The sequence below is a fragment of the Anthonomus grandis genome, chromosome 1 (assembly GCF_022605725.1).
Source record: "Anthonomus grandis grandis chromosome 1, icAntGran1.3, whole genome shotgun sequence".
NCBI lineage: Eukaryota > Metazoa > Arthropoda > Insecta > Coleoptera > Curculionidae > Anthonomus > Anthonomus grandis.
The window spans coordinates 44,923,900-44,949,714 of NC_065546.1; the positions used below are offsets into that span (position 1 = coordinate 44,923,900).

Consider the following 25,815-nt stretch of genomic DNA (forward strand, 5'->3'; position numbering starts at 1 on the left):
TAAAACTATCTAATACATATAAAAACAATCTATTACTTACTTACTTATACTTATAAAAACTATATAATACCTACAATGCTTGGGAACAATATTTAAAATACCTACCTTTATATTACATAACTTCAACTTTCACCAGCTGATATGGCACAGACAGGGATTGGTACAGGGACTATTCAACACAAAAAGTCCAGAAATATAGACACATAAACAGAAAACATGCACAAAGAACTGTAAAACATGATGGAAACAAACTCATTGGACCAACAAAACAGGAACCGAAAACGACCAGGCATAAAATATGACTGCCGATTCTAAAAATTTCACTCAAATGTCAAACTGAGGTTGCAATACGGCAAGTCGTAAGCTCCTTGTAATAGAATTCATTAAATATTTTGAGATTGGTTAAATGTGCCATACTGACATGTCGTTATATCGTCATCAATATGTCGTTTATGAGATTTTAATATTATTTTGTAACAGGATTAGTACATTCCCTGTATGTTGATTACGAATTACAAACAAATATATCTAGAACAACAAAAACAGTGTATCATAAGACATTACGTTTGGTAACGTGCTAGCGGGGTACCCTGATGCAAAAACCATAAGACGAGTAGAGATAGATTGCTGGAAACAGCTAACTTGAATCTCCGGAAAAATGAGGCAGGTGCACCCATACTAAGCGTTGCTCAAGAAAAGCACAATCTTGACTTTGTGGAGGCCGAACCAAGTACAAGTCATCGAATTGTAGAATCCCAACTTCATTTTCAAAAAGATATAGTTCACAAAATATTAAGGATGTTACGTTTGGTGTCAATGTTACGTAATCGCAAATTCACGATTCAAAATATTTAACTTAACAAATTGAGTTGAGGGTTGTGATTTACAAAGTAAATCTTAAGGATCAGATGGTCGTTGTTGTGCTCAACTAAATTAGATATTCAACCACTTAATATTCAACTCCACTTAGGAGTGAGTTTGTTACGTCCAAAATTTTGCCAGTTGATCTAAATTTAAATTAAACAAAAGCTAACTAGAAAGTTATTAATAAAAAAATATAAATTAATAAATAAATAAAAAAATATTAATAGGATGGAACGCCATGGAATTTTTAACCAATAGGCCCTGAGCGTTTTTAAAAAAGTTACTAAAGGGCAAAAATACGGAAAACTAAAAGTCAGTATTGCGGAGGGTTGTTGGGTGGGGTCAGAAATAAACAAACAACCAATATACTTATAATAAACAACAAATAACCCAACAACCCTCCGCAATATTGAAGATATTGGGTCACAAACACGAAACTAAAAGTCAGTGGATAATATAGGCTCAACATTTAATGTCATGAAGTTCCTATATCAAATCAAATTACACTTACAAATGAATATGTATATACCTATATTTGGGAGAACATACATATATGTCTGTTGCTTTACATTACTGTAGATATAAGTACCAATGTAGTAACTAAATCAAAACGATAACAAATTATAAAGTAGATTGGTCTAGTAACACCCTTTAGTTCGTAGCGAGTATGATCATTCGTGCTTGACAAGTCGTCCTCATAAATTAAACTACACTTAATAAAGCAGAAGTGTAAGAGTATTAATTTAATGAATATTAAGTAAACAAAAGATATAAAAGGCCTGAGTTCAACTCAACCACCAGTCAAGCGAGTTACATCAGGTATCTATCTTCGAATCCAAGAAGACAAAGCGTTACCCAAAGGATAAATCGGAGTCCAGGATAATTCGAACAGAATCAAGAAATCAAGTCAAACAGAAACTCAAAAAACTGAAACTAAAACCCTAAAAAGAAACAGCCTCTATTAAAATAGGATCAACTAGTAACCTTAGGTCCCACCTCGCAAACCAGTGAGGATTTCCAAAAATGTGCCACTAAAGGTATGTGACGCAGTGGTTTTGATATTAAATAAACCCCTGGAAGATTGTTATAAAATCCTCTTCAGGGCGAAATTACGGTTCCAAACAAGAGTACAGCTATACCGAAATTTCGAATGTAATTGAACCACTTTTATCCCCTATAATGGGTTAAATTTCCAAAAATTGACACATGCAGTTACAATTATAACGAACAAGAAAATGTTCTAGAATCTTTTTGACTGCCAAAACCTCACATAGAATGCTCAAGTAACTAAAAGACAAATGACAGAACAAACATCAAATGTGATGAACTCATGACCGAAAAATAAAAAACGGCGTAACGGCGACGTCCACAATCGGCCTTAGGTTGAGATCCATCAGTCAACTAATACTTCGACCGTTAATCCAAAAATAAATAATGACCAATAAGCATGACTGTTTATTTTGCATTTTGCATAAAATGGCAAATGATGGTAAGTTCTATCCATGGTAATTCTCCTTATTCTAAAAGTACCATATTTTTAGCTAGTTTTCAAGGATTCGAGAGATCAACAAATATTCACAATATTAAAGGTGTTCTTCTAATTGATCTCTCAGACAAGAAATGTTCAAAGAGCAAGATCAGACGATCAACCAACAACAATAATCAGACCTAAAGAAGTAAAGAAAACGAAGGACAAGAAAAATCACCAGAGCAGGATTTAGCATTTTTGGTCTATTTCTGATTACTAATAAACAGTTAACAATGAAAACAATTAAAATATTACCAAGAGTTTAATGAGTATATTATACTGTAAGAAATGACTTTACATTTTTAATCGACCCTGATTTAGTTTTATGATTAATTTTAAATATGACATTTTAAATAAATCTGACCATTACAAGAAGAGATGGTCTCTATTCATTCAGACCTCAAAAAGTTCAATTTTGCATAAAGGGGATCCACTCTAACGAATTACCTGTTTTACTTTAGTGCTTATTTATTGTTGTTGTAATTGTTAATAAAAAAATTATTTCTGAAAAAAAACTTCAAATTTTTTTGTGTGGTCCAGTGATATGAAAAAAGTGCATTTAATTTTTTTTCTTAAAAACTAAGCGAAATACAAACAAAAATTAATAGACAAAAAAGTCGTGCCTTAAATCAAAAAAGAGGCAAAAGTCAGTGGCGTTCATTTTTCTAGTCAAAAATAGTCGTTTAGATATCGTCAAGAACGCCACTGGACTTGTAATTAAGAAAATGCAATTAAATTAGGACGTAAGACTATTTAGAATATTCAAGAAAGCCCCATTTTTTTGACACCCTACCCTGTTCAAAGAATCGCCTGTAAAATTTAATGTACGTTTTTTATCCCTGTAATAATATGTCCTATTATAAGTTACGCAAAAGAACTACCACTTCGAGCCCTGAGGATGAATTAAATATAATTCTAAACGTTGGCAAAAAACAAATAGTTTTCTTAAGCATTCAACCAATTTACCCAGAAAACACCACATATAATTTAAATAAATTTCAATTTTTAACTTAATGGACCTTTTTAAGTTTAAATTTTTATTATCATTTAGTATTAGTATCCATAAAGCACGTAACATGATTACATGTACAACCTGTTTATCAATTTCAATTTTGTTCTATTTCCAGGACGCGCCATGAGGGCGTGGTCTCAATTTCTGGAGCCGGGGCCAGCGTTAACGACACTCTGTATAGCCATAGTCCTGATTACACAAGTACATGCCGGTAAGTCATTGAACATTATTAAAAAATTAAATTATCTGGATACTATGGGTGCATCTGGGTCTTCGGATTATTAAACTTTGGGAAATAATTTTAGATTTTAAGGTTATTTGCTATTTCAGAATAACACTTAAAAGATCAGTTTCTATGCCAATCCAAATATTTAATAAAAAAGTATTACCGAAAAATTATTGTTTTGGAAACCAAATGCGTAATGTATGTAAGAATAAAACGCTGGTTACTTTTACAGGTACTTTTCAAGCAATTTGTTTGCAAATTGCCAAATTAAAACAATAAAAATCTCCGCTTATGGTCGTTTTCAGTTTAACGGGAGTTTTGATCGCCGTTAACAATTTAAAATTATAATTAGGCGTGGGACCTTTTACCAAATTTGGACAATATTAGGTTTAACTGTAAACTGGTTACTAGTTTTTCGGATTTCATGATGAATCTTCGTAAATTTAAGTATTTGCGACTATTTAATGTCGTCTCCCGGACGTCCAACTATATATAAAATATGATAATATTCGTTCCCACAGTCTAATCGCATACATTATACTTCCTACAGCTCTTGCGAACATCGCCGCCGTATCGAAGAATCTAAACCAGTATGAATGGATACTAGTTCATCTATAGCAGGTTTATTTATAAATGGTAGTTCAGAGGTTCTCAACAGTATTCGAGAGTAATTTTATATGGCGGTAAATTACAAATAAACCACCACTACAAGTTCATTTATTATATTTTCCCACCTATCATTTCAGCTCCAGCTTTTTTCAACCACCCTGTAAAAAAGTTCAAATTCAAAATTTTATTGTCTAACAAGAACATCCTAATAAGAAGACAATTATGAAATGTATAAGGTTAAATGAATGAAAAGAACAAATTATGTATAGTTAAAAAATAGATAAATGCAGTGCATATTTAAATTATTATTTTAAATACTAAACTTATTATTTTATAACCAAATCATTACATACAATATAATCTCCCTAGCCACTCTTCAATACAAAGAAGAATCATCTATAGTACTACCACATCTACGTCGTATTATAAAAACTATTACATAATAATGAACCAACATTACAATGACAACATAAAACTGAATATATACCTACTTAATCATCAGAACATGCGTAGTGTTAACAAAACAACTTTAGAACTAGAAGTTTTACTTACAATTGCCTCCGATATTCCCTGCGTATCGGAACAAGAAAATGCTATTGAAAAATTGTACCTATCGAACTACATTATACAGAGCTTTAGCTCTCAAGAAGCAAATCGAGATCGAAGAACATTAATTCTCAGCAGAAAAGACCTGATTGTAGAAAAAGTTAATTGTAACAAAGAAATAAATGAAAAAGAAGTTGATTATTGTTTGTCACAATTAAAGATCAACAAAACTAAAGTAAATGTAATTTGTTTATACAGATATCCATTAGAACGCTTATACAACAAACTCCAACATATATACCAATGGCATTACAGACTATTATAGTCATTTCAATATTATACACAAATAAACGTTTTTGACAAATAATAATATTTCTAGTGTTATCACACACTTGGATAAGGAGACATGGCATAATGTGATGTAAAGAAGGAAGTGTAGATACAACAAATACAATAAATGTGCGGAATCCTTTAACTTCTTTTTTAATATTAACAAAAGAAACGTCCAAAGAATTGTCATTAAAGATAATACTGGGTAAACCATCAGTGAGCCAGTAGAGATTTCAAAGGTTTTTAGTGACCAGTTTAATCTCGAATATTCAGGACAATTGGGAAGGCATTCCTTGTCTGAAAGGCCGCCGAATAGTATTTTCTTAAATCTCTCTAGTTCTCAAGAAATTTACGACATATTAATGGAAGTCCTTAACAAATACTCGTGAGAAGTTCAGTTATTTCTTATAAAGCAAACAGCAAAAAATATGTGCAAGCCCCTAAGCATTACTATAAATGAAATGTTTGAGTCAGGAACATTCGCAGAACACAATCTATAAAAAGGGTTTTCCTCAAATACTAAATGACTATGGAGCAGTGTCACTACTCCAGTTAGTGTCAATGGTCTTCGAGAGAGCGATTTACATCCGGCTTATAGATTTAATTAAAAAAAAACCTTTACAGATACAATTTCAGACAGTCAAAGTCCGCTAAATTAGCAGTACTCAATCCAATAAAATTTTTAATAGAACAAATTGTTGGAAACCAAAAAGTTGCAGGGGACCACGGTATTCTTATGGAGCAATTTTATCTCTACGGGTTTAGGGGTTCTTGCTTTAATCTCGAGTCATACTTACAACATAGAAAACAGTTAGTATTATGTATTACAACACAGGGTACTCAGTGCTATACGGAGCTTGACTTTCTAAGGCAGGGTGTGCCTCAAGGGTCCATTTTTGGGCCTCCTGCTGTTTCTGTCGTACGTGAACAATAAATCTATCCTAATTGATATACTATGTCAATTTGCAAATGACAGCTCGGCTACAGGATTTGAACCATCATTGAACCTTCTATCACAAAAATGCACATCACCTGCGGAACAAACAAAAATAGTGGTGCATTGATACAGGAAAAACTGGACTTGTAGGGTTTAGCAGGAGCAGGAGACTCCTGTTCCTGCCTCCTGGCCCAGGAGTCCCTTTATGTGACAATAAATCCAGAGACTATAGTTGAAAACTTAACATTGAGCTGTACTAACCATGTTGGTTAGTTGTTGGTTTACTTGAATTCTTGTTAGCAGTATCTGTCTAATATTAGTTGATCTCTGCTTAAGTTTGGATACATGGATAGCCGAACCACTGATGCCTATGCTCTTTAGAAACTCAGCTAGCATTGCATACATAGCAAGTTATTTGATGACATTGGCTCATAATGGACGTATGTCAAAGGTTCTAAATGACACCTGAGAGTGACAGATAGCGAGAAAGTGTAGTGTAAACAAACTAATGGCTTCCAGTCTCGCAACCAAATCATAATCTTTAAGCCCAAATATTTCATAAACGGCTGAACCGAATATTCCATTTAAGAAATGTTTCTTTTGTTGTATGTAGAACACCCTGTATACATAATACTATATTTTCCAAAAACTACATGTCAAACCCTACCATTTTTACAAATTTAAAGGGGTGGGAAAATTATAAGGAATGACTCTGTACATACGTTCAAAACTATCAGAATATTTGCCTTTTTGACAAGCTCATCAAATAACATTCATGGAACATACCGCAGCAAAGAGTTCAAGGCAGAAATCAATTATTAAACAATCTCGAATGACGAATCTCCTTAGTAGTTTTATAGCACTTATATAATATCTGTATTTATCGTGTAAAACTGAGACGTTGCAGCGAGTCAGTCAGCCACTAGACTGCATTCATGCATATTTAAAAGGCAAAAAGGAAACCTATGCAATCTTTTAATTATTCATAAATCATTGACTTGTGCGAATCGTATACGTAATGAAATGGGAAGGCGCAGGTAATGAACTTGACCATATCCTTTCCCCTTGACTTTGGAGGAATGTGCAGGTCTCGCCGTTGCTTGTCGGTCGCCTTCGATTATGAGAATCATCGACTTTCTTTATATTTAGAAGATGACACTCTCTGAACATAAAAATGTGAAAAAACTGCTCATATCGTTAAGATTTGTTTTTTTCCAAGACATTTTTCGAAACGAATTATGGGGTTTGTAACAACCCCGGATTGGCAATGAACGGCATTATCCGCACTGCGTATCGTATTGTACGTCATTAACTATTCTTCAATTTCTGCGTCTGCGCTTGGGTGTATTGGTTTTTGGCGTGGTCAATCCAGGGTTGTTACAAACCGCATAATTGTACTTAAGTACACATTTGCATTGCACATATTTTATAGTTAAATTTGTTTTTCTAGAGTATTTATTAGTGATGCGGAACCTTCAGGTTCGGGTCCGGTAGTTAAAAGGACGTTTAAAAATCGATTTTTTTTTGGAAAATTTTTACATAGAATGTTGAGTGAGGCCAAAATATTGATAAAAAAAGGAGGATGCTTGAAAAAAATACAAAACATTAGAAATTATGAAGAATTTTCTACTTACGTTACTTAAATACATAAAATTATTGCCGGCTTACTTAAGGTTTTTTAGCTCTTGATTTTGCTGTAATTAAAAAATACATATATTGAGACAATTTTGAACTTTTTGAGAGCTAAAATTGAACATTTATAGGATTTGTTAGCGCTTTGTACCGCTATAATCACATATTTTGTAATTTACACACACGAAAAATAAAACGATTTTATTGACAAAAATGGGTGTGGCTTTAGTATGACCCTCTAGTATTTTTTGCTGTTGTCTGGGATACTTTTTAATTAGATGAGTTGGCTGCGGACTCAATTTTAGATAATGAAAGCATCATATAACAAGTGCGTAAAATAATCAAAAATTCCTATAAATAAAAAAATGCGATTTTACATTAAAAAAATTATTATAGGTAGATTGCTAATATGTAATAGCATATTATATATTATATTTATAGAAACCACTTCTTTTATAAAACCACTTAAGAAAAAATCTAATTTTGTTAAGTCAGGCGATGTGGCTGGTCAATTAATACGTCCATTTCTTCCAATCCGTTTTCCTGCAAAAGTTACATTTAAATGTATTCGCAGGTAATCTAGTCAGTTCACTTTATAAGAATCGAACGTCTTTTCCTCCATTAAAATAACCATGAAGAAAATAGAGACCGATAATAGTGCTTCCAATAATTCCACCCCACACATTTAATGACCACATATGCTGGTAGTCGATCTGCCGCATGAAATTGAGGTTTTCGAACGAATAATGGTGAAAGTTAAGTCTATTTACTGATCCATTTTTATTAAATGTTGCCTAATCTGTAAATAGGAAATTTATAGCTGCTCCAAGTATAAAATTCAAGTCGGTTTTGTATATCCCTATCAAAAAATGCTTGATGTTCATAGATGAAAATGGTGACTTTTTAAAATTCGTTGTACTGATTTAGTATCTGATTACTTTTACTTATTCCAACTGCTCTTCCGATATTTGCTTGACTCAGATGAGGATCTTCGGTTACCGGATAACGCGCCTCATACATTTGAGAGGCTAAAAGGCAATTCCTTTCGCATTCATCCAACATAAATATCATATCAATAAGTCCGTCATTGCTAAAATGCATTTCATATGCCATTTTCATTTAGAAACAAAATTACGAAAATTCAAATAACTAAATACTTAATTGATAAGAAACACAAATGGTATTGTCATAAAAAATATTACACAATAGTATCCAAAATTTATTTAGAAAAATAGTTGAAATATTTTGCTTGAATGAAATTAAATGATGTAGTGATTTTTTTTTCTAAGAAAAAATTATTACAGTTAAACTGCGCATGACAAAGTAGCTTTATTAAGCGCATATACTAAGTAGCCTAAGGTGTTCCCAAAAATGAAACAAAAAGAATAGCACACCATTTAAAACAAATATTTCAAAATATGGTTCAGACATGCGCTATCATCAAATTTTTTAAAGGTTAGAAAAATGTTAACCCTTGTTTTATGCTTTATGAAAGACCCATGCACTATTGCAGGACCCTGTATAATTTAATGAAAACCAAAAATAACTTTTAAAAAATAAATATGTTTTGATTATATAAATCAACAAATACTTACCTGTAATGAAAAACTAGATAAAATTACGATAATCGTAGTAGTAGAGTAGCCACTCCTAATAAATAATAAAGTAATATTTGTGAATGACATTTGAGTCTTTTTTATTTATGAATCAATCCTTAAATATGTAATTTGATATTCGTGATTCGCGTGTGGAAATTTGTCTTCATGACCTAAAGAAGTGATGTAAAAGTTACAGAATTTGGTTAATTATGGCTTTAAATTTGAACAATCTGGCTAGTTTCAAATAGAGTGCGGGTGAAATTGTGAATTATACGTAAGTAGAAAATCCTTTGTAATTTTGTATTTTCTTAGTTTATCCTCACTTTTGTACCAATAAAATGTTCAAACTCAACTATCTTTGTGAAAATTTTCAAGAAAAAATCGTTTTGAAGACATCCCTTTTACTTTACGGGAACCCAAGGTTCTTTTGGTGCAGTGTCGAAACCCTCTACTGATGTTATTGAAACCTTAGATACATGGCATATATTTATCCTATACAACTATAAAAAAATAATTACGTCATTATGATAGCGTAAATTATGCATAGCTTCACTGAGCATCATTTAGCTATTTTCCTACTTACTTATTACCTTCCAAATTACCTTCGACAAAACTTAGGTCAAGCGATCTAGGGCAATTCATTTTAACACTTAAAAAATCCACGCATTTTCGAATAGTTTTTAAGGCATTAATTGGTTTATACGTAAACTTATAAATTTCTCTGAATCGACTAAACTCGGTAATCGCTTTAAGCAAATAAGGAGCGTTCTATGCAAACTTCTACGTAAACTTAAGGAAGAATGTACGTACATACGTACTTCAACCAGGTGGTCTGGGTACTTTAGAAATAAAGAAAAGACCCGTTTCGGTATTTATTTACTAATTGGTATAGGAATGATAGAAATACCAACGAAAATACTGCGAGACCGCTCCTGCTATAACTGTATACCCGCGCTGTTCAAATATTTTCATAAGAGGAATTGTCACTTGACTATTATGAATTTTTATGATTTTTTTTTTTTGGTTTATTGGCCGCAGTGATACTTAAGGTTAATTAGACACAGTTTTTCTAACTTAAAATTCTAAAATCGTCCCTAGTAACAATTAAAAGTGTAAATTCACAAGGCGGATAACAAATGGTCGAGGTCTCATTTAGCGTGTGACAATGGCACGATTTTTTCTTCGAAGTGTGTTTTACACGGACGTGATCGTAGTGGTAACCACGCTTATTTAAATAAGGCGCATTCCTATAATAGAGTGTTAAATAGACGTTTTTAAAAAACCATATAAACTTTGATGCATTTGAAAAAATGGATCTGGGTCCTATTGAACATGCATGAGGCATAAAATTAACTTTAAAATGTATAGGTACATTTGGGACATTTTTTAAAGCAGGATAATGGAGAAATCATTTACAAAATTTACTGAAAGAAATAAACTATAAATAATAAGGTAAATTTCCTATAGTTACAAATATTACATTAACTATAAAATATGTAAAAATTAACAACTTCTTAGTAATGCAATTTAAGTACTCTCCCTTAACTGCTTATAATTTATTGAATATGCCATGTTCGATTATTAAATATTTTAATTATAGTTTGTAAATCAACGAAGCATCTTCTTGAGCTCAATTATTTTAACAACATGGATGGTTAACCCTTCGCTTGTTGTCCCCTAAATATTACTTAAAGCAAAAGTGCATTATCAAAAATTGACTGCCATGTTCTTGGAGGATGCTTCGTGGTCTATGATTACCTGTCTAGCATAGCAAAATCACTTCCAATAAATCGGTATTTAGATTTAAGTTTTATCAAAAAAAAAAAAAAATAACTGTAAGAGAGTCTTATACTCTAATTTAAAGTAATAAATATTCAATACTTTTAAGCACTTTTCGTCTTCCATCAATCCAAATAATTTCGAATAAAACCCCGAATATTCTCGATTTCATTTTAATTTTTTTATGACTCCTTACTACTTTCGTCGTTTCACAAAATGATAACAGATTTTCAAACTGATGTTTCGTATTTGAGCTGTCACCATCAACTTTATTTTCCTAAATACCGCCCTACATTTTTTTTAAAATTTATGCTTTGTTGGTTTTTTTGTTTAAAGCTTTTTTGTCGTTTCAACTTTTTAAGTAATAAGTGTGGGATTCTGCTCTTGGTTAGGAAGCGAATTTGCTGCTGTAACTTTTATTTTCTTAGCAGATTCCTCTAACTGCAGTAGAAGAACCGTGGCCTTTAAATTCTCTCTTAATATCTTACAGATATTAAATGCTCATTCTTATCCGTTTGGGCTTTTTATTTTACCATTTAAAGTCTTTCAAGGATTTCCATACAAAATAACTCAGTTTATATTTAGTTCTGCTGTGACTGGTAATAAACAACCTTAAAAAACATGTTAACTTTCTTATTAGTTAGATTTCATTTTAATTAGATATCACATCTACTCATTGCTTTCTTCAGGACAATATAAACAGGAAATAAATAAGTCGATACTCATAAGACCTAGTATAGAAGCAGGCAAATACTTAATTTATTTAATCAGCCTTCTGCTCAGCTTATAAAAATTATAGATACTAAGGCTAATCACACAAATTGATGTTTGGCTTCTGTATAGGATGCCTTAAACATTTTTTACTGGTTTTCTTACCTAAATTAGTTAGAAGAAACACATGCCAAAAAACTATTGAAATTGGAGGGCAACACTATCAACAACCTTTATAAGCCCTACTCCTAGTTTGTGCTTTAAGTCATGTTAATCACTTTTTGCTTTTGTAAAAGCCTTTGATTTTATAATAATTAAATTGAATAAAAAGTTTTCATTTAAAAACTTAAAATGTAATGCGTGAAGCCTTATTAGTGACATCAAAACTATCAAAAAAGTTTAATTTAGCGCCCTAAAAAACGTCCCTATACCTAATTTCATATAGTTATTCTCGTTTATATACTTTCAAATTACTTCGAAAAATTAAAAACGAAATTAAAATTCCAACGCCCTGTATCTTCGCAGGGAAGCATTTTCGGACATGAGAAGTTTTTTCAATATTTTGACCTAAGGAATACGCCCTTAAATTTTCGTGCAATATTAATGGCTCACCCTATATACTACTAATCCAACACAAAAACCTAAATGCGATCACTCTTTCACGAATAATCAGTTAACCAGACAAACACTGATACGGTGACCGCATTAGGCGACAAAAAGAAAAAATGGTTGCACGTTCATAAAGCTGATGGAGGGCCCCCCCAATAAACTTTCGAAAAACAATCCCGCTTTTCGCGTTCACATCATCGAGTCATATTAAGAATAAGAAGAAGAAGAAGAAGTACGATATCTCCACGAGAATCGTGATTATGTACCGGGGTTTACAGTTATCTGCTTTACCTGCCGATAACATGTTATGCATTTCACGACTGAGACATTGCAATTGTTGGATCCCGGGGGAGAAGGACGAGGTGTCTTGGGGAAAGATATTAAAAGATCACACAAAAGGGTATTGGACTTGAAAAACAATGATATTACATATAGAAAAAAAATTAAAAATATTTACAAAAGTAAGAAAGAAAACTAATAAACAATATGAAACAAGACAACTGAAAAAAATGAAACACGTGCATCAAAAACGCTAATAAAACTAGCAATTAAATGCGTAAAGTGCCGATTTTAATAGGCATACTTCTCTAAAGATCTAAAAGAAATTTCCACTTTACAATTACTTTAGAATTCATTTTTTAACTCGAATATGTATGAATATGTTAATCCTAAGTCCGTTCTGAAACTATAAAATTTCTCTCGTCTCGGCTCACGTAAGCGGCCATTTAAAGGTAAATTAATTTATGGCAGCAGATCGATTGGGATGCAAATTGAACGCTTTTAGCAGTAATTCTATGATCCCGTACCTAATAATGGCGTAGAATGTAATTTAATGCCTATTTTAAAGGTATTATGATACCGGCTCGCGATGAAATATGCGTGGTGTGCATCATTTGCGTCGCCATTCAAATACTCAGCTGCTTTTCTGAGTTATTATATGTATAAATAATTAATTTAAAATACGTTTAATTGGGTGGATGGTAGGGCGGGATAGGAGTGTCTTCTTGTCTCTGAAAGTCTAGAGGAAACCATAAAATAGGTTACCAGAAAAAGAAGAATATCCATTTCGACTCGTGGTGAAATAGTAAATTTAAAGTCGATAATACCGGTACTGGTACATCACTGACCAAATGAATAACCATCGGTTCGCCGATATCGTCGTATGCGGTTGAATATCAACTAACAAATTGTTTCGAGAACCGACTGTACATAATTCTTCCATTGATAGATGGATTCATTCATTCGCTAATTCACGAGAACCAGCCGGGTTCTTCGGAATAATTTCGCTTGCCCACTTATATCATGCATTATTAATGCGGGTTCTGTGGTTGCTACGCGTTACAGGACGAGTCTATTTCAGTTTTCAATTACGGCCTGGATCACCTGTGTGAAGTGGTGGTTTCTCTATGCAGTTTTGTTCTTTAGAGATGAGAGAGATTATTTCTTAGCGATCTTCATGACACTAAATCTGACGTTTATTATGTAATAGTAAAAAAATATCAAAATGGTAAAATGGCAAAATTTCTGAACATTTTGATGGCCTGCATTAGGGTTTTGATGTTTTGAATTTGTGCAAGGTCAGTTGTGAGTAAGAACCTTAGAGTTAATAGGGTGGTTGGCCCGGATAAATTTCCATTATTTATTTTCAAGGGTGTGATAGGTTTTTTTAGTTGAATCCTTAGGAATTTTATTCAATCTGTCTTTAAAAACCAACATATTCCCAAGCATGGAAAGAAGGTAAAATATGTCCAGTGTTTTAGAAAGGTGATAAGACAGATATTATAAATTAAAGGCCCATATCACTTCTCTCTTGCCCGGCAAAAATGTTTGAGTCTATATTTTGTAAATTTGTATATTTGAAAATGGTTAAGTCTTTAGTCCCGAAATTGATATATTTATAGCGCATATAATCAATTATTGTTGTATAGAAAGAAGTTATTTTACTCTGACTGGGAAAAGTACAAAGATATTTTCTTATCTAAATGTAAGGAACCTAAACATTTTTCAGATTGAAAAATAATATACATTTTATTAGTGTCATATTTCAAAAATACTCAAAGCGTATGATTTAAAGTATAATCTTATCTGGAGTTCTACAGGGCTCGATTTTGGGTCCATTACTTTTTATTATCTATACCCTCTTCAAAAAGTTACAAGATTGTTGCTTATACTGATGATAGGCCATTGTATTTTTCATTTGACCCTAATAACTTCATTAAAGCCAATAATGTGGCTAATAACAAACTTTCTCATATTGAACATTTATCATCTGTTTTTACACTTATCCGGCGAGGTTTAATTATCGCGTAGGAATATGTATTTCCAACTTCGAAAGACCGTAAAACCAAAATTGTTAGGAAAAGGTGCGAAATTTACCTTAATTGGTGTTCTCTGTTGCCAAAAATTCGGGCGACTATATCCGCTCTCCGATCCATATATATCTTTGTTGGTGGGGAGCGCCAAATGGTACTGCGTATCATGAAAAGGCGTAATAAGAATAGGCAAATAACAAATTATACATAGATTGACGCGATCGCATACATACAATTATTTCCCAAACTATTGCAACAATAAAATAAACATAAATAAGCTAAAGGGTATAAGGATAATAATACAGGTCATATTTGTACAGAACATACCGCCGACCTTAAAATAACCATTTATTTTAACTAAATGCCAAAAAAAAATCAAATTAAATGAAATTATAAATTGCTTAAGAATTTATTATAAGAATAATTTAATTAATATTTGGTAAGAGACATAATTTGATGTCTCTTATCAAAGGTACGAGAGATGGGCCTTTGTAAAGTACCACTACTTGTCTTGACCATTGCTACCCGGCAAGTGCCATCCAATCCAGGATGAACCTGTTGCACCCGTGCAAGCAACCAATGCAATGGCGGCCGCAAATTATCCTTAATGACAACCAAGTCCCCGACCCTAATGTTTGGATACTTATTTGTCCATTTCGACCGTTGTTGCAACGTATGCAAATAATCCCGGTGCCAACGCTTCCAAAAATCAATCTGGATCTTTTGCACAAGTTCTCAACGTTGTAGGATATTAATATTCCTTTTGGAAAAATCCCTTAAAGGAAGAGAAATTAGTGGTTCTAATGTTAAAAAATGACCGGGCGTTAGAGCCGTAATATCATTAGGATCGCTACTAACAGGATGCAATGGCCTCGAATTAAGTACGGCCTCTAACTGGCATAAAACTGTATACATCTCTTCGAAAGTAAGAACCTGCATTCCTATTATTTTTACTTAATGAGTTTTCATGCTGCGCACACCAGCCTCCCACAAGCCTCCAAAGTTTGGTGCTGCCGGCGGATTAAAACTCTATTCAATCCTTTCACTGATCGCGGCATCCTTAAACAAATCCAAAAGTTGCCTATTGGCCCCGACAAAATTAGTACCACAATCAGAATTAATTTTATTACATCCACCCTACGGGTGGATGTATTATAAATCGACGTAAGGCTCCGAGAAATGCAATGCTGCTCAAATCTGACCAAGACTGCTCCAAGTGTACCGCCTTAACTGCAAAACAAACAAATATTCAGACATAAGCCTTTCGCGATTTTATGCTTCTAGATTTGCCTAATGTGACTAAAAATGGCCCAGCAAAATCAACACCAATTTCTTCAAAGGGTTTTAACTGAGATACTACACCACACGCACTCTACACGCAGGTAGATCGCTCATATAGGGAACAATAGACTGGGGATTGACCCTGAAACACCTGTAACACTGAGATGGACATCGATTTATTGCTCTTTTTGCGGACAATATCCAAAACTGCTGCACTATATAGGAGTGTAATGTTCGCAAGGCAGGATGTAAATGTTTTTCGTGAATATCTACTATTAATAATTCGGTTAGCCTGTGTCTTTGGGGCAATAAAAGAGGGAATTTTTTATCATACGACAAGGTCGAATTTGTGAGATGACCGCCGACCCTAAAAAGTCCATGTTCGTCTAAAAAAGGGTTTAATTGTCCCAATCCTTTCGAAATAGGATTTCCTTAACTTAAACTCTATTAAATCTAACGTGATGTTATTTGTAAGAGTAAGGTTGACTTTTTGAAAAAAAAATATAAAAATTCGTATTGACTATATTCCAAACAGCTTGAGTATTTGAACGTGACTCGCAATTTGGGTCTAGTATTGGACTTACAACTAAAGTTTGATCGTCACGTTGCTGAAGTTAGAAAGAAAACATTTTATAATTCAAAGTTGTATTATAATCGGTAATATTGAAATTTAAACTTAAGAAAGGCATTGCTTGAGTCCTTAGCCTTTCAAGATTTAACTATTGTGAACTTCGGGATCTCTGGGTGTAATCAAGCTTCTATTACCACAACTACATCAAAATTGTGTTGTAAGAAGTATAAAATTCACTAAAACCTCTAAAAATAGATCTAATATTTAATTGTGTTATTTCCATGGTGAAACTATGCAGAAGAAGTCAAAATGAATTAAAGTGAAGAAAATAGAGTTTAAAAGTAAGATATTCAGTAACTATATAATTATGTGGAAATGGAAGGAAGCTTTGAGAAAAGTGTTGTAGTAGAAGTGGAAGTATTTGAAGTTGTTTTCTTTTCATTAATTCAAGGTACCTAAAGCAAATCCTAATTCAAGCCTTTTATTCTTAAATAACGTCCTGATTTAGAAATAATAATGTTTCACGTAGTAATGATCTTTACAAATGTTGAAGATCACTTTATAGCGATCGTCAAAAGATCTTGGGCATTAGATGATTAATAAGAATACCGAATTAGGAACAATAAGCTTTTTGGATCCAGCCGTTTTTCTAGAGTAATTGGAATACTGGGTTAAACATAATAATTCTGTTAGTCTTTAGAATTCTCTGTAGAATGAATGGAATATTAGGATGGACAGTACAAGTCTTATAATCTCATAATACTTGAATTTTAAAAGTATGATTGTGATACTAAGATTGATATAGGAAATTCATTAACCAGCACCTGATTAAATTACTGAGATGGGTACACTAATACAAAATAAAATAAAAACACAAAGTCAATGTACAAAAATGAGTAAAAAGTCAAGTTTGTTTAGACGTAGAATTTAACGTCATTTCATTCTTTATGAACGTCTTGGAGTATCTGTCTTTATAGGAATACGAAGGAAGTTGTCACTAAACTTCAGGAAGTTGAAGCAAATCGTGCCTTCCAACTAACTGAAGTTGTTTACTCTTCATTAATTAAAGATACTTAAAGTAATTCTTTTAAGCCCTTAAAGTGGAATATTTCCTAGTTTGAACGTATTTAAACTTTTTTTTAATTCTAGGTAGTTGAAACTAATTTTTCAGGAATTTCAAGTCCTTTCCCATTAATTTCAAAAATAGGATATAGCAGATTTCATGTTCAGATTAGTTTATATGTCCACTTTTCCACGGCTTTTCATTTTTGAAAAACCCTCTGGATCATCTGGAAATGATAGTTCTTTTACGCAATTATGATCCTTACAAACGTCAAAGATCATTTCATATCGATCGTTGCAAATGGGTTTCTGTGTCAAAAAATTAGTAAAAAGTCCACTTCTACTGCATTTCATTCTTAACTAACATCCTCGATCATTTGAAAATTACAATTTTCTTACAAAATGATGATCTTTATAGACTTAAAGGTTCTTTAATAGTGATCCAGAGTTTTTAGCTGTATTAGCAATTTATAGAAGTATTGAAATTAATGACACAGCCTTTGATAGTACTGAAAGTGAAATCTTATAGGATACTAGATAATAGTTTTTATAGTCATACGGAGGAAGTTTCACCAAGCTTCATGGAGTTGAAGCAACTCGTTTCTTACAAGTATCTGAAGTTTTTTTCTGAAGTTACTTGAAGCAATTTTTATTTTTTTTTTACATTAAAACTTTCTTTATTTCCATGTAGTTAAAGCTACTTTTTTAGGTATTTTAAGTCGTTTTCCATTAATTTCAGACACTTATTTTTGGATTTGCAAATGGCCTGGATATAACAGGCTCATATTAGTTGATATGCCAAAAAACGAGTAAAAAGTATTTTTTGGCATTCTACCGCATTTCATTTTTAGCTAATGTCCTTGATTATTTGAAAATAATAATTTTCTTATGTAATAATGATCTTTATAGACTTAAAGTTCATTTAATAGCGATCCAGAGCTTTTGTATTATCCTATACCAACGATTTATATAGTATTGAAATCAATAAAAGAGCCTTTGATAGTACTGACGTGGAATCTTGTAGAACATCGGTTAGAGTTTCTAAAGACATACAGAGGAAGTTGTCATCAAGCTTCAAAAAGTTAAAATATTTCGTTCCTTGGAATTATCAACAATTTCATTTTTCTTTTCATTCATTCAAGGTACTTGTATCAATTCCTATTTTTTTTACATTTTAAAGTGGATGATTACGTGGTGACACTTTTAAATTTGGATATGGCCTGAACTAGATTAGTTTACATTCCAAAAAAATAAATAAAAGTCCACTTTTTGCTTTCTACCGCATTTCATTTTTCCCTAACCAATTGCGTGATTATTTAAAAATTATAATTTTCCTTTGTGATTCACATAAAATCTTGGGCCTCAGATGGGTTTATATGTCAAAAAATGAAAAAGAGTTTATTTAAAAAATGCATAACTTAAATGGCTATGATGCTCAGTTAATTACATTTTGACACAATTTAAATTATTATTACTCAAAATTTTAATTTTTGCTGCTCCATCCCACTCCTTCCGGAGGCAAAAATTAAAATAAAACTTTAAAACCCATGAACTCCTAAACAACTAACTCTTCCAATCATGTATGTTTGGCTAAATCGGTATATTTTATTTCCTGATTACCCGAGACTCATCCTGTACGCGAAACTCACAATTTATATTGTATAAAGGCATGTCTCGGTGGCCACAGGGCTTTTTCACATGACCATATCTCAGGATTAAATCTCGTGGCTTACTTACTCACTCCCATGACCGGCCATTCTGGATTTCTGTGTTAGAGCCTCAAGTTAATTTTACCCTTAAGCCGTTTATATTGCCCACGATTCTCGATGGTTCTCTAGTACTATCGGTTACGAAGATTATCGGGTCTGATACGTCGAAATTGACTAATTTTGGTCACAAATATCATTTAATTTTCATTTATTATCCTAGTCACAGTGTGTAGGCGTGGGTTAACCTGGTCAGTAAACTGGGTTAAAATCTAGATTGCGAAGAAACGATATAATTCTGACCACAGAGATAAATGATAATGTAATAATGGTCACACGTAAATGTTCGCAAATGTTTTGTACGAGGCACCGCAGACCACAACCTTTTAAGATCCTGTTATGTTTACGTAACAGTCGTGTATTGACGGATAACAAATTGGATTAGCCACAAAGGAGGTAAAAACCAATTTAGTTTTACTGGTGAAGGCTATAAAGCTGAAACTATTAAAACTAGTAGCCAACATAGTCAGCTATTTGCCTTTTAAATTTTGAAATTTCAGCCTAAATGGTATTTCAAATATTCAGTCTTAAAATTAAAATTGAAGAAAAGTTTTACAACTTAAGTACATACTTAAATAACTTTTTACTGAAACGACCTATAAGCGTGAAACTTTTAGCATTACTAGGCATTATACTCGGCTACTATTCCTGTGAATTTAAATTTTTTAGCTCAACTAGTTTTTAATTTATTGGGCATTAAACTTGCAAAAAAAGTTTTACATTTTATGTCCCTTGTTTGCTTTGGCTCAAATAACTTTCCACTGATGAGGTCTAAAAATGTGAAACTTTCAAGATTTGTAGTGAACTTGCTTATGTATGCTCTCTGTGAATATTAAATTTTCAGCTTAAATAGTATTTAATTTAAAAAAAAAACTTTTACTTGCCTCTAATAACTTTTCACCAATGGAAAGTCTTTCATGATGTCTACAAAATTGAAACTTTGAAAATCAGTGAATACTTGGCTATTTCTTTTATAAATTTTAGATTGTTAGCATAAATATTTTTTGATTTATTTAGTCTTAAATTTGAAAAAAAAATTCTTAAAGTTTCATGTTTTGGGTGTTTAACATTATATGTTTACCTATATCATTCCATCAAAAGTAAATTATTAAAGTTTCTATTAAAAATATAAAAACTATCACAGGCAGAAAGGCATTAAATAGACTGACAGCATTATTTGTATAAAATCTTCCAAATAGTTAAAATAATATATCTAACATTACGAACATGCGTTTGATATTTTTGACTAGACATATTGGACTATTTTTAGTAAAAGGTAATATAATAAAGTATATAGCAGAAATTTATTTAAATACGATAACTTTAACCATTTCAAGTAATAAATCGGCCCAGTAACATAATCAAACTGATGAGACCCAAAAATGTGAAACTTGTGAGATTTGTAGTAAACGTAACAAGCTATTTTCCCTGCGCTAGTGTTCCTGTAAATTTTGTTTTTGATTCATTCGCTCTTAAATTTAAAAACCAACTTGGACCTGAAGTGCCTTGCCTGCCTTGCTTTCCTCCGGTGAGACCTAGAAATCTGAAACTTTACACTTTATTATTACACCATATATTAAGCTACTTATATTATAAATGTAATTATTCTGGCGTAAATAATTTTTAATTTATATGATTGAAGTTATTTATTGATTTTAATTTAAATAACTTAGAACAAAAGGCTTACAGCTCAAGTGCCTTGCTACCTTTGGCTCAAATAACTTTTGGCTAATTAGCCCTAAATATGCGAAACTTACAGAACTGGTAAGCATTATACAAAGCATTCTATTCTAAAAACATTGAGAATCTTAAGACGAGTTTTTGTCTTTACTCCCTGTTGCTTTCGTACACGATACCTTTCCTAATTCCCTGTTGAAATCTTCCAATAAAATTTATGAATTCTTGACCATAATCTGTTTGAATAATATACTAGTCTACTGTATCATGAAATTGAATTCTTGGCACATAAAAATTCTTCATCATACCATCTAAATTTATCATCTTGTGATTTTCTCCTAGGGTACTAAAACAGCTCAAAAGACTAAGGAGGCCATAAATAATAAAAAAACGCTTCCCAAAATGGGTCAACGCGCACGTATTACTTACTATCGACAATAATTAAAGTAAATACAGCGAGTTATTAATATTTTATTGGTTGTTCTACCATGACCCCCTGTAGTTCCGAGTATTTCGCAATAGGTTTTATGACCGATAGCCAAACACACCCAGCTGCAGGATTTTACCTAGTATGTACTTAATTTTATTTAAAACTATTTGCTATTAAAACTAACTGTACATGCTCTTTTGAGAGCCTGTGAATTATGCCGATAGTTTGCCGATGAAAATTTGTTGAGAAAAGATTCCGCCAGTAGTAAAAATGGTATTAATATCCACACGAATATTATTACGTGGGCTTAGTACATATGGCATAATTTCTACGTTAGGTCGACACTTGTGAAAGAAATTGGAAAAATGACCGTTTTCGTTATTTGGAAGGAAAAAGGTTTTTTCATTTTGAATGTTTGATGTAAAACAGGTCGAAAAGAGTCCAATGTGCCTATATTACTACATAAAATAAATAAAAAGGGATTCTTACAAGCTTGTGGTCAATATGGAGAAGACTTTGCAAGCTCTGGACAAAACCTTTGACTTGACCTAAACATAGGGTCATTTCTATAAATTGACTATATGCTAAGAAGCAGACTACTAAAGAACTGAAAAGCTGACAGGATGTGGCGTCACACTGACGCTAGTCTAGCCTTAAATCCTTAATAAAATATAAGTGCATTTAACCATTTTATACTCTCGAAACATTTTTAAGCGCTCTGGTTGACCGTCCAAGTACAGGTATTATGTAAATCAGTGGTGTGCGTGTACATTATTGACGACGGCCATTTTTCGCCGATCATATCTACGGCGGATAAAAATTACACGTTAAAATGCGCCTCGCCGCTGGGACGGTCCATTGTGCGGACAGCCTGTATTACATATACAAGATGGCGGTGGAAAAAAGAACAAGAAAAAAATAAACATAAGAAGTTGCAGTGTGGTCCAGCGGTATCAAGGCGGCGGCGTGGGAGACAGGCCGGGAGGTCAACCGACTCTACATAGGCTAGACTGTGTTTTGTTTAGTGTCAGGGACGTAGTTTCGAAAAAATAACCCGGGAGGGCAATTAAGTAGATCGATTATTAGGACAAAGTTAATATTTTGTCTTAGAGTTGGGCGCCAAAGTTGCTAGAAATTTGTAAGGATTTTTGGCGGCCAACTGTGGGATGAAGAAATTAATTCAGAATCAGATAAGCATCACTTGGATTCAATAAACCATAAAAATGTCTATAGTTTTCAACTCAAAATGTCCAATGCGGTGTAAAAGGAGAATGCTGATGGTTTGGCCAAACAACAGAAAAAATGTTGGCTGTAAACTATGGGGCAAAAAATCTTCACAATCTTTTCAGAACCAGAGAAACATGCCTTGAGTTTAATAAGCAATAAAATTATCCATGGTAGTCAATCTGATATGTCCAATGTGACATGCAACAACCAACCGAAAAAGACAAACTGCTTTGATTAAGAGATATATGATTACAGTAGCAACTAAACTTTTGCTTGCTTGCTATGAGAACCCAAGTGGGACTCGAACCTCTTACATATCCACCAAGTTTGTCAGGCATTACTATCAGAATCAATTCTCTACGTCTGTCAATATCTGTGGGAAACTAATAAACGCAAAAAACTGATAACTGCACAAACAATAAACGTAAGTTGTAAATTCTTACTTTGTTAGCTGCTGTACGAAATAATTCAGTCGTTATTATTTTAAACCATTTTCTTAGGTTTTGAATAGTCTTATGTTTGGAGCCTTTGTTATGAAGGCACTTAAATCACGAGACAGACTTACCACTAACCAAAACTCTTTAGTTTACGCTCCTCGCGTGTTTCGCTCACGATGTTGTTGCATCTTCGGGAAAAGATTGAAACTGTTGAGTTGGGTTGGGTTTAAATCTTCAAAATAAAGAGTTTTGGTTAGTGGTAAAACTGCCTTGTGATTTAAGGTTTTGAACCTGGAAGTTCGCCTAGGCATTAACTTTAAAAATTCTGTCATCAGATCCTATTATTTTTCCACCTTTATTTGGTAACCTCGCCGGTTGTTATCAAAGGTGCAGTTATACAGTCCATGTTACTTATGCCGTGTTCTATCTCTAAATGTTTCCTCTACATATTTCATCCAATCTGTCTGATGGGAGTGCAAAAAGTGAATGTTGATAGTTTGGCCAAACAACAGAATAATTTTTGGCGCTCAAGTGTGGAGCAAAAATTCTCACAATTCTTTCAGAACCAAATAAACATCCCTTGAATCTAATAACCAATAAAAAATCCATGGCATGCAATCCAGTATGTCCACTGGGATGCTAAAGGAAAAATGTTGGTGGTATGGCCAAACAACAAAAGAACTTTTTGGCGCCCAACTGTGTTGATGAACATTCTTATAATCCTTTTAGAACCAGATAAGCACCTCTTGAATCCAGTAAGTAATAAAAATATCCATGGCATTCAATTCAATAAGTCCAATGGGGTGTCATATGGGATAAATCCAAGCAACTAAAGAAGGCAAACTTCGTTGCTTCGTTTGCTTTCTAACTGTGAGAATCCAAGTGAGACTCGAACCATTTTCCTGTTTACTGACCAACTTTCTCAGGCATTACTGTCAGAATCTATTCTCCACATTTCTCAAGATCTATGGGAAACTAATAGGGCACAAAGAATAAACGCAAATTGATATTTCTTACTTTATTGGCGGATATTAGAAACAATCCAGTCGTAATCATTTTTAACCATTTTCTTAGGTTTTGAAGCCTTGAGGTTCATCTTTGTCCTGATCCCCTCTTGCTGTACACTTTTCCTTGTAGAATTAATTGGAGGAGGGCATATTGTTGTTCGTTCCGCATAATATGGCATAGGTGTTCCAATTTGCGTTTTTTAGCTGTGGTAATGACTTCCTATTCTGCGTATGACAATATTTTTGACTCGGTCGATCCAGGAGATTTTTAGGATGCATCCACACCATACATCAAACGCTTCCAGTTTTTTCGTCCAAGCGTCCAAGTCTCCGCTCCATATAGTAGAAATGGAAAAGCATAACGCATATAAATAAGCATGTAGTACGAGGATCCTGGACTTCAGATCACGGCTTTTGAAGATGGTGCTCAATTTAATAATAATAATAATACTAATAAAATTTGATAATACTCTAGGTTTTGCTATATGTTGTCTTATTTTCATGTCACTTAAGAAGTGACTGTTTACCTTCATGCCATGATATGTATAGCTTTCAACTTTTTCAATTGGCTGTGAGTCGATAGTAAGCTGTGTGTTTAAAACTAGACATTTCCTAATGACCATATATTTTCTCTTCTTTGTGTTATTATCCTAATCCGTACTCTTAGATAATTTCAGTTATACATGTTATCAGTATTAGTAAGCGTTCTAGACTGTCTGCAAGTATCATTGCGTCGTCTGTGTATCTGATGTTGTTCAAACGTTGGCCGTTAATTACTATGCCTTTATCGGATTCTTCTTAGGCTTTATTTGTTGAGACAACAAAAGAACTTTTTGGCGCCCAATTGTTTGGATGGAAATTCGTAAAATCCTTTCAAAACCAGATAAGCACCTGAAATTTAATCTAACATGTCCAATAATGGGTTGCCAAATCGTAACAATGTTCAAAAAACTGAAGAAGGCAAATTGCTTTGATTAAGAGATGAATAATCACGATAAAAACTGAACTTTTGCTTTCTAAGTGTGAGAACCCAAGTGGGACTCGAACCATCTTCCTACGTACCCACCAAGTTTCTCAGGCATTACTATCCCAATCTATTTTCTACATCTGTCAATATCTATGGGAAACTGATAGCGCACAAACAATAAACGCTTAACCAGCTTTAAAGATTTATATTTATTAGTGTAGCGAGCCATCGGTGGTACTCCGGTACGTAATAAATTGCGTTTCCTGATAAAGACCGAGTGGTACCTGTTTCAATAGTAATGCATCATCAGGGGGGACGGCATGGGTCACCGCTAAACGTTTGTGTAATAGGGCCGATTCGCTTTTAATTGCCCGGTGGTACTTAACACCTTTTGTATGGATAGTTACGCCTAGCTATAAATAACACTAGCCAAGCCTATTATAGCTCCTTATCGAACCATATATGATTAATTGATTTAAAGAACTCCTTCCTTTACTGCCCATTGGACTCCATTCCACCCTAACCAGGAAAATAGTCTTTTCTCAAATAGCAAAAGAGGGTGATGACACAGATAAAGAGAGAGCTCCTCCAGAGGGCGCAGGATTTAGGGGGTTCTTCTACTAAAGCTCCGATAGAAATATCTTTTATTAACGTTTAATAACTTAAGTAAACAATTATTTATAAAGCACCGAAATCA

The 25,815-nt window shown here is 33.1% G+C and overlaps 1 protein-coding gene across 2 annotated transcripts in view; it reads left to right on the forward strand.

Moving 5' to 3' along the window:
* The window catches only part of LOC126735237 (titin), a 121,454-nt gene that overhangs the window by 79,354 nt on the left and 16,285 nt on the right, over window positions 1-25,815 (forward strand). For both annotated transcript variants that reach the window (XM_050439190.1, XM_050439197.1), the window contains exon 2: window positions 3,520-3,615. In XM_050439190.1, the coding sequence (XP_050295147.1) occupies window positions 3,528-3,615 (88 nt within the window). In that variant the 5' untranslated portion in view covers window positions 3,520-3,527. The remainder of the gene's footprint in view (window positions 1-3,519; window positions 3,616-25,815) is intronic.